Below are 14,844 nucleotides of genomic sequence, written 5' to 3'. Positions count from 1 at the left end.
TATAAATTATAGATTTAATTTGTCAATTTTTACAAACGTGTTTCTAAGGACTTTTATCAGGGTTCCACTGTATCTGTCGATAATCTGAGGAAAATTGATAACTTACCCCTATGGAAATCTTTCAGTTCAAGCATGGTTTATTTATTTAGGTCTTCTGTAATGTCCCTCACCAATAGTTTATAGTTTTCAACATACTAACCTGGCACATATCTTGTCCAGCATATCCCCAAGTTGGTCATGTTTTTGGATGATATAGTAAATAGGGTTTTCTTCATAATCTTCTTTTCCAGTTGTCATTTTTATATAGAAATGCAGTTAATTTTTAGCAGTGCCTGGGTGGCTCAATCAGTTGAGCATCCCGCTCTTAATTTCAGCTCAGGTCGTGATCTCCCAGTTCATGGGATCGAGCCCAGTGCTGGAATCTACACTGACGGCACAGAGCCTGCTTGGGACTCATTCACTCATTCATTCATCTTCTCTCTCTCTCTCTCTCTCTATCTCTCTGACCCTCCCCCCGCTCATGCTCTTTATTTCAAAAATAAATAAACTTTTTTTAATGCAGTTAATTTTTATATAATAATACTGTGTCCGTGGCTTTTTCAAACTCACTTATTCTCGAAGGTTTTTTTTTGTAGATTCCTTGGGACATTCCATCCTGAAGAGATTGTGTGCTTTGTAGTTGTTGGGCAGCATGTTCCATAACTATCAGTTAGGTCAAATCGGTTGACAGTGTTAACTGAAGTTTTCTGTATCCACATTGGTTTCCAATCTGTAATATCAAATATTTCTTTTTCTTGCTTCCCCACCCCCCTCCGCCGGTTTTTTTTTTTTTTCTTTTGTACTGGCTAGGACCTCAAGTATGACAGTGAACAGAAGTGGAGAAAGCAGACATATCACATTGGTCCCAACTTGATGGGAAAGCATTCAGTCTTTCACCATTAAGTATGATATTAACTGTGGGGGGGGGGGGGTTGTAGACTCTTTTTATAAGGTTGAGAAAATGCCCTTCTATTCCTAGTTTGCTGAGAGTTTTTGTCATGAGTGGATATTGAATTTTGTCAGATTTTTTTCCTGCATCTGTTGAGGTGATCATACGATTTTCTCCTTTATTAATATGGTGCAATCATTTGATTCGTTGCTTGATGTTAACCCAGCCTAATATTCCTAGGATAAATCTTAACTTTGTTATGAATTAGCTGGATTCAGTTTCCTAATATTTTATTAAGGACTTTAGCATTTAAGCTCATAAGGAATATAGGACTTTAGTGGTTTTTTTTTTTTTTTTTTTTTTGCTTGTTTGGTTGTTTTTTGTTTTTGTTTTTGTTTTTGTTTTCCTTTTAAACTCTGTTGAGTTTTGGTATCAAGATAATGCTGTCTAACAAGATGAATTGAGAAGTGCTGCCCCTTCCCCTATTTGCTGAAAGGGTTTATGGAAGATATCTATTATTCTTCCCTAAAACTTCTCTAGTTTACCAGTGAATCTGTCTGTGCCTGGGGTTTTCTTTGGTGCAAGGTTTTTCATTGCAAATTTAACATCTTTAACATTTATATGACTATTAAGATTTTTTATTTCCTCTTGGGTCTGTTTTGATAATTTTTCAAGAAATGATTCATTCCATGTAAATTAGCCAGTTTATTGGCATAATGCTATTCATAATATTCTGTTATCTTTCAAATATCTGTAGGATGTGTAGTGATGCCCCCTATTTCATTCCTGATCTTAGAATTTGTGGATTCTCTCTTTTTTCCCTTTGATCATTCTGGCTAGGGTCTTCTCAATTATAGTGATTATTTTCTTAAGAACCAGTTTTTGCTTGCCTTACTTTTTCTCTCCCCCCCCCCCATTTAAGTTTTATTACTCTCTGTTCTTATTATTTACTAATTTCTACTTACTTTGGGTTATATCCACTCGTCTTTATCAGCTTTCTTAAAGTGGTGTTGAGGGGTTAGATCATTGATGTATTCCATTGTGGTTGCAAGACATGCATTGCATGATTTCTGTTCCTTTAAATTTATCAAGACTTATTTTATGATCTAGTATATGTTCTGTCCCTATGAGTGTGTGCACTTGAAGAGAATGAATATTCTGTAGTTTTTGAGTGGGGTGTTCCATAAATGGTAATCAGGTCAGGTTGGTTGATCGTGTTGTTCAAGCATTTTGTATCCATACTGATTTTGTATCTAGTTGTCCTGTTAGTGAGAACAGAGTTTTGAAACCTTCATTAATGTGCATTTTTTTCCCTCCTTTCAGTTCTTTCAATTTTTGATTCATGCTTTTGAAGCTTTGTTTTGGGGTGTGTATATCTTTAGGATTGTGATAGCTTGTCAATGATTCAGTTCTCTAAGTTTTGTACAGTGGTTTTCTTTATCCCTAGTAATATTTCATGTCCTGAAGTTTCCTTTGATTTTAATTTAGGCACTCCAGTTTTCTTTTGATTAGTGTTTTCGTATTATATCTTTTTCTGCCCTTTTCCTATTAACCTATTTTTGTTATTATGTTTAACTTGCATTTCTTGTAAACAGCTATGCCTTCCTTTATTATCTAGTCCAGCAATCTTCTTTTTAAGTGGAATGTTAGATCTTTTACATTTGATGCAATTATAGTTAAAGTTGGGTTTAAATCTTCCATCTCACTGTTTTCTACTTGTGTTACGTGTTTTTGTTATATTTTTCTACTTTCATTTGATTATTTTTATGATCTTATTTTATCTCCCCAATTGTCTTATTAGCTATAACTCTTTGTCTTATTTTCTTAGTGATTACTTAGGCTTTACAGTCAGCATCTTTAATTTATTACACTGTACCTTCAAATAATATTATACTATTTTACATACAGTGTAAGAATCTTCCAGTACACTTATTTTCTCCCTCCAGTCCTTTGTGTATCACTATTCATTTTACTTCTGCATTGGTTATAACCCTACAATACGGTGTTACTATTTTTTCTTTTTTTTCACGTTAAAAAAATATGGAACATTCATGAATTTGTGGGTCATCCTTGCATGGAGGCCATGCGATCTTCTCTGTATCATTCCATGTGCTGCCAAACCGAGCGCTACTGTTTTTGCTTTTAAATAGTCTTTTCAGGAAATTAAAAATGAAAAAAGTAGTATTTTATTTTCACCTACATAATTATAATTTCTGGTGTTGTTTATTCCTTTGTGCACATCCAGGTTTCCATCTGGCACCATTTTCTTTCATTTTTCTTATAGTATGGGCACACTGACAGTGAATTCTGCCACCTTTTGTTCATTTAAAATAGTGGGGGGAGGGAAAAACCTCTACCTTACATTTCTGAAAGGTATTTTTGTTGGGTATAAAACTGTATGTTGGCAACTTTGGGTTTTGTTTTTTTTCTCTCAGGACTGACCCACTTTATTTCTGACAGGACATCTCCAGCTAGTTGTATCTTTCTTCCCCTGTATAGAATGAGTCTTCTTTTCTCTGGCTTTTAAGATTGCCCTTTTATTCTTCTTTCCAGCAGTTTGATCATGTTTATTGGTGTTCTGTGTTTATCATGTTTGTAGTTTGTTGAGTTTCTTGGAGTTTTAGCTTTATAACTTTTACCAGATTTGGAAAATTTCACCACTATTTCTTCAAATACACCTGCTGCTCCTCTCTAGGACAGGTATGTTAGATTACCTGATACCATTCCACAGGTTGCTGAGGTTTTAGTAACTTTTTTTTCAGTCTTGTCTTCATGTTTCTGTTCAGACAGTTTCTATGATCTTGTCTTTGAATTTACTAATCTTTTTTTCTTTTGCAGTGTCTAATCCAGTGTTAAGCCAAGTCTAGGGAATTTTTTCATTTCTGATGTTGTATTTCAAGCTCTAGAATTCCATTCTCTTCTTTGTCTCTTCCATTTCTCTCCTTAGTGTGTTCTTATTTTTCTTTAAATCCTCAAGCAGACTTATAATAGCTGTTTTAGTTTTTGTCAACAAATCCCATTATCTCTTGTCATTTCTGGTTCTGTTTTGATTAGCTGATCTCTCCCCTCCCCCATATTATCCTGCCTCTTTGCGTTTTTTGCAGAAATTTTTAGTGGTTGAGACATTTTTGTAAAGGATGTTGTCTTTGCCCACAAGTTTATTTTTTTTTAATGTATATTTACTTTTGAGAGAGGGAGGGACAGAGCACGAGTAGGGGAGGGGCAGAGAGAGACAGAGACACAGAATCCGAAACAGGATCCAGGCTCTGAGCTGTCAGCACAGAGCCTGACGCAGGGCTCGAACCCACGAGTTGTGAGATCGTGACCTGAGCCGAAGTCAGATGCTTAACCAACTGAGCCACCCAGGCACCCCTGAATAAGTTTAGACGATGATGAGAATGTTTCCAAATATCTGCTACTAAAATGCTGTCACTATAGCATGAGTATCTTTCAAGAAGTGGTTTTTTTGCGACTAAGTGTTAAACCATCACATCCACTTCAAAGACATAGTTTATGTGTTTGTTTTTTCAGAAATGCCTCTCAGGCAGCAATTACTGATAGCCATTTGCCATCAGCGATCAGGGCAGCTAATTTGGAACTCTTGAATTTTCAAAAGAAAATCGTATAACTCATCTTTAAGCGTAAAACTCTTCACCACTAAACCGACAAAACTTTTTTTGGCTCAACGTCCTGCAATTTTCTTCTCATGCCCCAGTGGCTCACCTCGGAAGAAGCCTCTTCTCTGGTGGGTTTTCCCATCGGGAGTAGAGTTGAATACAGACTTGGTTCAGACATTGTATTTTCAAGAGACCAATGTGCTACCTACTGCACCTCACCAGGAGGGCACTTCAAACATGGTGTTTTCAGCTCCGGAATTCAATTTGATTCTTCTTTATATCTTTTATTTCTCTCCTTAACTTTGTTCATATCCTTGTGCACAGGCCTCACTGACGACGTGTCCCTAGTTACTCTCTCCCCTTCATTGCAGCCTTACCGGCTTCCCTCTGTGCCTTGAATATGCCGCATTCATACTCACCTCTGGGCCTTTGCACTGCCCTTCCTTCTGCCAAGAAGCTTCAGAGTTTCTCCCCTTTGCCACACAGATCTTAATCTCCACGTCACCTCTTCCAAGAGGCCCTCCCTGTCCGTCTGTCTCCAGGACCCATTCCCCGTTCCCACACCCCGTTTCCTCTCTTACTCCTGCTTGGCAGTACTTGAAAGCATTCTGTTTTGTTTAGTTTTGCTTTTTTTGTCGGTTTCCTACACTTCAGTAGAATGTCAAGCCTTGGGAGCAAGGATTTTTGTCTTTTTGCCACCGTGATTCCCCCCTCACCCCCCCCCGCCAGCACCTAGAACATTCCTGACGTCATCGAATGTACGTGGGTGCCTGCATTCGGACTGAAGTGTTCCTTTGGCCGTGCCTGGCACTTCTCTGCTCCTTGATCATCCCTTTGCTGCATCTTCCACAGGGACTAATCGCACCACGGTCCCCATGGGTCGAAATTCTGTCTCTTTAAAAAAAAAAAAAATACGAAAAAAGTTTACCTTTGCCAGTTTCTCCATCTGGGAGTGGCCTTCCCCTCATCTGATCTTCCGGGTGGCCCTCCTTGCTTTCCCTTTGTCATTTGTGAACTTGGTTTCTCTCTACTGTGAGGCATGGTCCCAGCTGAATCAGCTGAATGCCTTGTCCAGTGCCTCACCTGGGCCGGGCCTGGTGCAGACAGATGAGTAGGAAATACTTGTTAAATTAGTACTCGACGAGACAGTGTAATTTAGGTGACTGGTGATTCGGGAAGCAGAAATCTTAATTAGAATTGTGCGTGCCTGTTGGCCCAGGTGGCGTCTCTCCTCCCCCTGTCCCCGGGTGGGATGCCGGCGCCCCCTTTCCCCTCTGACTGTGATGCTGGAATTAATGAGGTCCTGTTATACAAGTACTTGGGAGAAGGTGCTGCATAAATACAGGTGATGGTATTGTTGTTGTCTGTTGTAGTTACGTTCTGAGTCCGGGGCTGCGTGATGAGCTATGCAATGCCTCCAAGAGTGCTTTAGGAATTAACTGTTGGGTGGCTGTAAAACACTTGGCAAGGTTGTCACGTTGGGTGAATGGAACTAACGGTAAAGCGTGTTGAGTTGGAGGAGGCCCGGCAGCCGGGTTGCAGGATTTGCTGTGTTCCTGTTCCTCGCTTGGGTGTGTTCTCTGGCCTCCCCCAGACAATTCCCTAATTGAGCTGCTGAGGTTGGAGGCTTGTGACGTTCAGAATGAGACCCAACAATGCTTGTGTGGGGTTTAATGGCACGGGGAGTCATTAACAAGACAAAAAGCCATGATTTCCCCTAGATTAACATGCAGGTTGGGGTTTGGCATGTCGGGATTCATTGTTTTGGTCTCCAGCCCAAACATGCTAGAGTCATTATATTGTCATGTGGTAATTAGCTGTTCCTTTAATACAAGTAATAAAAATTAAGCCTAAGAGGTACTTTAGCAACGCCTTTTACATAATCCAAAACAATATTCAAATGCTGTAGGCATATAGCCATCCAGCTGTACTGTAGTAAAGTTTGAAGCTTAATGCACGGGGATGTTGGAACATTCGGTTCATTCTTTATTCTGTGACCAGTTTTGCTACTTAGGCATTAACCTTTAATAGTGTTAAATTAAATATACATGCCTAATGAATAATTATGAGATTGCCAGAATTTTCATTTACAATAGAAGGCTTTGAAAATTCGTCTAAAGGTCTAGTTACCATTCACTCGATAACGTGCATGTTATTTTTATATGTCACTGAGTTCCTCGCTCGATCGAACGAGAGAAGCGATTTTCTATCCGAAGCAGACACAGTGGGTCTTGGCCTTTTAAAAGGAATGGGCTGGAAAAGTTGTCGACAGAAATTTTAGGGAAGGAAAGGGCAGTATACTAGCTTGGCTCTTCAAAAATATAATTTGTGCTGGCTGTTGTGCCACAAAGCCTACGTGCGCGAACGTTAGTAGAATGTTGTCCAAGTGGAACAGTTCTCCTTCTCAATCCTTCTCTGACCTCGGGGTCAAGTTCACATTGTAGTTGTATACGAAGGTGGCTGTGGGCAGACTGTTTGTTTTCTGCAGGCCAGTGGCCCAGTGTGAGGCCATAGGAAGAAGGGTAAAAAAGGTAGAGGTTGGGGGAGTGTGAGGCGCATAGGAGCGTACCCTGGAAAGATCTTGAAATGAACAAACACAACCAAAAAACTGCACCTGGAATGTTCTGAGGAATTCAGTCTCTAGTGCTATTGCTACCCCTACTTCGAAGGAACCGTTTTCCCCAAAATAGCTTTTGAAACCTAATTTAATGTAAATATTTTAATGCTGATTAAAATAAGAATGAAAAGCCACAAATGAGAAAGGGGTGTAGTCATAAACTGTATATACACACAGAATAAATGCCCAGTGGCCAGGGGCGTCACGTGATGGGCAGTGTTATGTTAAGCCCCACGCGCAGGCCCACTGTTGTGCTGGACAGATCCCAGAGCCTGCCTTTTGTAAACTCTGCAAAGGCGTTGGCATCTCACGGAGTTCCTGGCTCCCGGCGGACTGGCCGACTGAGGCACGGGAGATCTACCCTCGCTTCCAGGAACTGAGGGTGGTCTGAAAAATTAATGACTCTGGTATTTGAAAATTAAGTGAGCTCTTGAATATACACCCTTGCGGATCCACTGGGCTCGGTGTTTAGCATTCCTCAACCAGAGACTAAATCTTCGCAGCCACCTCACAAGTGATGCTGGCGTCCATTCCAGAAATATCTTCAATAATCTCTTCTAAGCCCAGCGGACTTAGATACTTCTCTCTGACGGGGCCGAGAACGCTAGGGCAGAGTGTTCCGCTGGTGCCCAGCAGGTGCCCAGACGTGCCTTTTAGGCAGAAGGAAAAACAAAAGATCCGATCGACGCCAGAAGAACATTTAACGCCTCTCCATTTCGGGCTGAATTAATGATAAAGTCAAAGACCAGGAGTCCGTATTTTCAATTCCGTGTGTCTGCAATCTCTAATTTTAGGTTAAAATCCAGTTTTTTGTAAGTAAATCTGATGGCAGGTTGTATGTTGAATTGGCCACAGGACCTCACCTAGCCAGCCCAGGTGCTCCCTCCCCCTTCCCCCTGCTGGCTGGCCCGCTGGCCTGGGCAGGCTCACACTGGGCCAGGTCACCAGCTGTGTCTTGGGAAAAGCAGAAGCCAGATCATCACGTGCTGAGCCCTGACTCCCCCTCAGAGCACCCTTCCCTGGTAAAGGGGGACGGCAATGGGGAGCCATCATGCCCTATATAGGGTGGCCTCGTAGGAAGGCCTCGTTGATGTCCTCCGCTCCACCAGGGAACCTTCCTCACTGGGAGGATGGTCACGTGGAGTTAACAGACTGGGTTCGAGTTCTTTCTGTCCGCTCACTAGCCGGGAACCCTCGGGCAAGTCCCTGCGCTTACCGGCGCTTTGGCCCGCACATCCTCTTCCCGTGATTGCTGTGAGGCTCGAGTGAGATAATGTCCATCAGGGTATCTCATGACGGCAAGACGCTCTCGGAGTATCAGGTGTTTTTTCCAGCTTCGTAAGAATTATGGGACACTTGAGGCTTACGGGACCTCCGCACACACTGTCCATCCTGCAGGCGCGGCTCTCGGTACGGGGTTGACTTCCCGGGGCTCCTCCGCTTGCCGTCACCACATGCATCCCCTTCCTGTCCGTCAGATCAAGGACCGAGAAGTCCTTCCGGTGTCATACCGTGCCAGAGCAGTGGGCAAATCCCAGCCGTTCCCAGGCCGAGTCCATACGCTGCGGCCCCGGGGGGTGGCTCTGCGCACACGTCCTTGGTAGGCCGCAGAGGAGCGACCCCAACCAGCCAGCCGTGCGGCCCGGGACTCCGCTGGGGGCTTGGGGGCGGACAGGGGGTGTTGAGGCCACAGGTGCCCTGGCCTCTGGCAAGCGGTGGCAGCCCGTGGGGAGCCGGCGGGGGGCGGGGGGGGGGCAACTCCCTGGGCACCCCGGTTGGCCTGCCCTGAGCCTCCGTGTGACCGTGAAAGTGGCTCGTCTTGTGTCCAGAGTGGGGGTGACGCGCGTTTTCCCCTCCCGCAGATCCCGTGCCGGCTCTGGACCTCGGGCAGCAACTCCAGCTCAAAGTGCAGCGTCTGCACGACATTGAAACAGAGAACCAGAAGCTGCGGGAAACTCTGGAAGAGTACAACAAGGAATTCGCTGAAGTGAAAAACCAAGGTTGGTGGGAGATGCACTGTGCGCCCCGCTCTGTCTTTTCTTTCTTTTTTCCCTGCTGCTAATTGCCTTCCCCACCCTGTTGCGACGAGCGGAGCTCGAACCGGGCTACACAACGCGAAGGCCGGGTGGGGCCCCCATCGGCCTCATTGAAGAGAGAGAATGGTGACGCTTAGCTGTTGGGAGGTGGAACTTTTCCTCAGCGCCATAGCTACATATGATTTTCTGGCCCTGTGACAGGACCGGCCGGGATTCTTGAACATTCTTTCTGGATCATCCTGCCATAGGATCCGCCTTTCAAAAGGCCACCGTGTCGCCTGCGGGCGACACCTGCCAGAGAGCCAGCCTGTGATCAAAGGGCCCCGTCCAGGAAGTCAGTTAGCGATGGCTGCCGGGACACGAGGGCTTCAGACGCATCCTTCAAGCCCGCGTGCCTAAGCCCCACCGTCCCCTTGTCGGCGGCGCCTGTTGGTTACGAGTTTAATGAAAGGGAACAACCCCGTGGCGTGGCCGCCCGGCCGTCAGCCCCGGCAGAGAGGGCAGAGGTTGCCCGGCTTTTCCTGTCAGGGAAGGACAGAGTCCCCCCTGCACCTAAAATCCAGCTGTGTTCAGCTCCTTCTCGAAAATCACAAATCACAGCTCCTTCTCGAAGCAGATGCGGGAGGAGCTGGGTGCGGGAGGCCGACTGCTTGGGCGACTTGGAGGGCTTCCCCTTAGCGGGTCTAAGACGCCCCGAGGGCTGGACACGGGATTACTTGTTGAAGGGCCTTGAAGTGTCCTTTAGCTCTGAGACCACGAGACAGGCTTCGAGGTGCAGTCCCGAGGATGCCCCCCTTCCCCCGTGGTGGGGGGACGGAACCAGCCGAGGCCCCGCCTCCATCCGGCTCCACAGGGAGCAGTGAGCCTTTGGGGCGCGTCCACACAGCTTCGTCCCGCTTCAGAGGGAGGTGTTGGACTGAGTGGGCTGGGATCCAGGTGGGAGAAGGTGCTGCCTCCCCCGCCCCGCCCCCACACGCAGGTGAGAGAGAAGCTGTAAATGCATACATCCGGGTATGGGTGCCACACTGTCCCAAGAGGAGGTGCTTCTTTTTTCCCTCCCGTGACCCCTGACATCTCATTTTAACAGGCCCGCCCTGTGCGTTTTCTGTAGTTCGATTTCGTTTCGTTGGAGGACGTGCGGGGGGGCCCGGGGCTCTGCGTGGCCCCCTTCCCCCACCACACAGCTCTGTCAGCACCCCAGTGGCCAGTTGCCCAGCGAGGAACTGTAACTGAGTGTGGGGTGTCCTCCTCCCCAGAGGCCTCATCTGATGGGCTTTTTCTTTTTTAAATTTTTTTTAATGTTTATTTTTGAGAGAGAGACAGAGACAGAGTAAGAGCAGGGGAGGGGCAGAGCGAGAGGGAGACACAGAATCCGAACCCGGTTCCAGGCTCCGAGCTGTCAACACAGAGCCCCACACGGGGCTCGAACTCAACGAACTGTGAGCTCATGACCTGAGCCGAAGTTGGACGCTTAACTGACTGAGCCACCCAGGCACCCCTCTGATGGGGTTTTTTTTTTATATTATTTAAAAAAAAAAAAAAAACAACTTTTTTTTTTTTTTTTTTAGGATTTATTTATCTTTGAGAGACTTTGAGAGAGATGGAGAGACAGAGCGTGAGCAGGGGGGCAGAGAGAGAGGGAGACACGGAATCCAAAACAGGTTCCAGGCTCCGAGCTGTCAGCACAGAGCCCGATGCGGGGCTCGAACTCATGAACTGCGAGATCATGACCAGAGCTGAAGTTGGGTGCTTAACCGACTGAACCCCCCAGGTGCCCCTGATGGGCTTTTTTAAATGAAATAACTTAAGACAAAGACTCCAGAGGCAAACAGACCTGGTTTGAGAGGCTTCGATGCCACTGTGTACCTCTGAGACCTTGAGCAAGTGATCACATGATCTCACCTCTTGAAAATCCTCCTTTTGCATACTGACCTCTCAGGATTGGGGTAGGCTTACATGGGGTGCTGGGGAGGCGTTTAGCACTTTTCCCAACACTCAGCAAATATTAATGACTCTTAGGCACCGTTGTTTTTTTCTAGAAATTCCCACTCCCCCCGCTTCTTTATTTATTGATATCTTTACCGATTTTCCCAACATCCAAAAAAATGTCAACTTCCTCTCTTTACTTCGCAGTACACAGGGATTTTGATTTGGAAAGGTGGGGTGTACATCATTTGTTTTTATCATCGCCACCGTGGTGTAGACTGAGAAAGTTGCGGGAAAGGCATCTCTCTCTCACGTGCTGGAACTCTCCCCGCCATTTAAAGATGAGTCCATTGGCGCCCAGGCGCAGCTGATTAGAACAGAGCGCTGGGATCCTCTCTCTGCCAGGCTGTTCTTCCTCCTCCTGGGCTCACACGTGCGGGATCCTGCTGGGACACACCCAGGGGGCTGTCCTGGACCCAGAGGGGCCCCAGGGGCTCCAGGACAAGCTGGCCCCTGGCTTAGCGTCGGTCGGCCAGCGAGCCGCCCACCCCTGGTGGGGATGGCAAAGAGACCTCCTCAGACAGAGTGGGAGCCTCCAGCTAGTGCCGCAGACTCCTCTGGAAGGAGCATAGCTGTGTCACACTGAGAAACCGCATTGGACGGAGCCCGGAGGTCCGCGGGCTGTGTAGATCTTTCCAACCAATTGTGAAAGGCAGATGTGCTAGACGTTCCCACGGCCACAGAGATCATTGACGTAAAAGAACACGCATGTGTTTGCAGAGTTGACCTGTCGCAGTGTCCGCTTGGGAAGTGTTCGTTCCTGCCCGACTTTGGCCCTGTCACTGTGGGTCGACAGTGATGTGTATGTATCACTAGCCATTAGGGTCTCAGAGTGTTTCTTTCAGGCCCCGAACAGCCAGCCCCAAAGGCAGAAAGCCCCCCTCTTTTTCTTTCAGATGCCCTGACGGGGTCACTGGTTTTAATTTCCTCTCTCTCCCTCTAAGGAGAACCCTTTGGGTTCCACTTAATGAAAAGGGCCAATTGCTTCTCTTAACAAAAGAGCCGTTCGCTCTTGCCCACTAAGCCACACGGGTGCTGACCGCCCAGCGGTGTGCACCTGCCTCAGCCGGCACGTCCGTGCAGCGCAGGGAGTAAGCGTGGATGTGGGCTACAACCTGAACGGCCAGGGGCCCCTGTCACTTGGGCAAAGACCTGGCAGCCAGCGCTGAGGCCTGGGCCCCGAGCCTCGTTGTCACAAGCCCTACCTGGGCCTCTCCGGTCAGCCTGCCTGGCCTCCTCCGTTCGTTTGTGCCTCAGCCCTTCCTCGGCCTGGCCTTCTACGCGATGATCTATGCACGGCAGGCGTGGTGGCCCAGGAGCTCGCCTCTCCTTGGAGCTGGGACCACAGTGCCCTGCCCGGGACCGTCTGGCACAGAGGGTGATATGCGGGTACCTGTGGGAGGGAGCAGGTGCAGCGAGCCAGCCAGGGGTCTGAGGCAGGACCCCGCCCTGTCCGTTACATCTGCCCCGGTGTTTCCATTTTGGGTAGTGAAAGCGAGGGCTGTAAACACGCACTCGGGGGGGGCAGGGGGAGGGCTGGACTTTCCAGGGACGGCCCTGCCCCCGGAGGGCCCTTGTGTCCCCAGCACTGAGCACCGCAGGGCTCCTCCGTCGTCCAGCACTGCCACCCGTGCGCCTGGCACTCGCTCTCCCTCAGATGTGGCTCCCCCGGGCCCTGTGCCACCTGCCCTGCACACACAGCCCCCACCCGCCAGACTCCGGCCTGGGGGAGGGTGCCCTTGGCACCCAGGTTGCAGCTGCGCCCTTCTAGCAGAGATCTGCGCCGCATCCACCTGGCACATAGTGTTCCATCCCTGCTGAGCCCACGGCCGGGGAGGTCTGTGGACCCGCCTGACTTTGGCTAAAACCGCTTCCTCCAAAACGCACGCACAGTCATGAACTGTTTTCTTTAGAGAAAGACTTCAACCACACAAAAACATTATTAATCTTCTCTCGGTAGAGGACTAATTTAAAGCTCATCAATAAGATGATATTCTATGTTACCATCGATCCCCCCCCCTTTTTTTTAAAGTTGTATTGGAGAAACGATAGCTCTTCTTCTGAGCAAAATCCATTGATCCTCCCAGCCTAAATGTTTAAAGTTCAATTTAACATTTAGGGAGTAAAAGGTCTCCGAAGGGACTCGTAACCATTGATTTTGTGTCAGGGTTGAGGAGCCAAAGTTTAAAACACAGCGATCCTAGTAGGTTACAAAAGCCCCGTGTGTGTCACCTCATGGAGTTGTGTCCTCTGTCACCGTCGTTTTTTCCCCTTTCTGCAGAGGTTACGATAAAAGCACTTAAAGAAAAAATCCGAGAATATGAACAGACTCTGAAGAACCAAGCGGAGACTATAGCTCTCGAAAAGGAACAAAAGTTACAAAATGATTTTGCAGAAAAGGAGAGGTGAGTGTCTATCAGCATCTGCCCGCACTTGACGTTTTTTTTACCTCCCAAGTTCACAATGCAAGAAGTATCTGTTGTTTTTTTTTTTTTTAAGTTTGTTTGTTTATTTTGAGAGAAAGAATGAGGGGAGGCACAGAGAGAGAGGGAGAGAGAGAGTCCCAGGCAGGCTCCACACTGTCAGCACAGAGCCCGACGTGCGGCTCGAACTCACGAACCGTGAGATCATGACCTGAGCCGAAATCAAAAGTCAGACGCTCGACTGACAGAGCCACCCAGGCGCCCCCACTTTTCGAGAAGTATTGAAGATGGGCCTGTGAGACCAGCGCAGTTCTGTGGGGCTCTCAGCAGAATTTTGTTTGAAGGATAAAGGCGTCCCTTACTCTCTGATCTGTCAGATTACCTTGAGTGACAGTCGTTGGTCTTTCCCAACAGGTGGATTGCTTCAGGTAGTTAAGGGGCCACGGTATGTCCGTTGGGGTCGCCTGGGGCCGGGGATTGAGCAGAAAGTGAGATGACAGGGAATGACGGTTCACCCTCTGTGGGAAGCCCTTGGATGCAGGCTCAACGCCTGACACCTTCTGAAAAGAATTTGGATATTTGACATCACCCACAAATCTTGGGGTTTTGTTTGGTTGGTTGCTTGCTTTTTTTTTTTGCCTCCTTTTCTTTATCTCACAGTGCTTCATATGTCGAGCAGCTGATATCAGTAAAATATGTTAGTGCACCATCCATCTGCTGTGGGCGTTGGATTTCTGGTGGCCTGCCTTGCCCGGAGCTTTTCCACAAACGGGGGAGTTTAATACTGTTAGGACAGTTTAATGCAGGTTAGATTTCTTGTAAAAACTGATGAAAACTAACAAGACCCAATTCACTCACCCAGTGCCTACTCATTGTGTGCCACGCCCTCCCGGTGTCTCACTGAGTGCCCAGAACATTCCTCAAGAGGGGACGGTCTCATTTTCCAGATCGAGAAACCGGGCTTCAGATTAGGGATCTGCCCACGCTGTCCCAGCTAGTCACCCAGAGGTGGGACCAGAGCCCATCCCCCTGCTCCAGCCCTGGCCTCCCTTTATGCTCCTGTGTCGCCTCCCAAAGTCCTGGCTGCGGGACCAAGGCCAGTCCCTCGGGGCCTGGGAGAGCAGGGCCAGGTGCAGCCCCCCCAAGAAAGAAGGGAGCCAGGTAGAGAGTCCAGGTTCTGAAAGGTGAGCAGACTTTTTTTTTTTTTTTTTTTAGGTTTGCTTATTTATTTTGAGAG

At 47.4% G+C, this 14,844-nt stretch overlaps 1 protein-coding gene and 1 non-coding gene across 10 annotated transcripts in view; one reads left to right on the top strand and one right to left on the bottom strand.

The window, feature by feature from the left end:
* The window catches only part of CUX1 (cut like homeobox 1), a 375,851-nt gene that overhangs the window by 216,326 nt on the left and 144,681 nt on the right, over positions 1-14,844 (top strand). For all 9 annotated transcript variants that reach the window (XM_053213812.1, XM_053213810.1, XM_053213809.1 and 6 more), the window contains 2 exons: positions 9,025-9,162; positions 13,466-13,589. In XM_053213812.1, coding sequence (XP_053069787.1) covers positions 9,025-9,162; positions 13,466-13,589 — 262 coding nt within the window. The remainder of the gene's footprint in view (positions 1-9,024; positions 9,163-13,465; positions 13,590-14,844) is intronic.
* LOC113594607 (U6 spliceosomal RNA) lies at positions 2,962-3,063 on the bottom strand. The gene has a single exon (XR_003415010.1). It is a non-coding gene; the product is annotated as a U6 spliceosomal RNA (small nuclear RNA).

The sequence above is a fragment of the Acinonyx jubatus genome, chromosome E3 (genome assembly GCF_027475565.1).
Source record: "Acinonyx jubatus isolate Ajub_Pintada_27869175 chromosome E3, VMU_Ajub_asm_v1.0, whole genome shotgun sequence".
Classification (NCBI taxonomy): domain Eukaryota; kingdom Metazoa; phylum Chordata; class Mammalia; order Carnivora; family Felidae; genus Acinonyx; species Acinonyx jubatus.
Note: the sequence above shows the minus strand (reverse complement) of the source record. Positions and strands in the feature narration are given on the sequence as shown.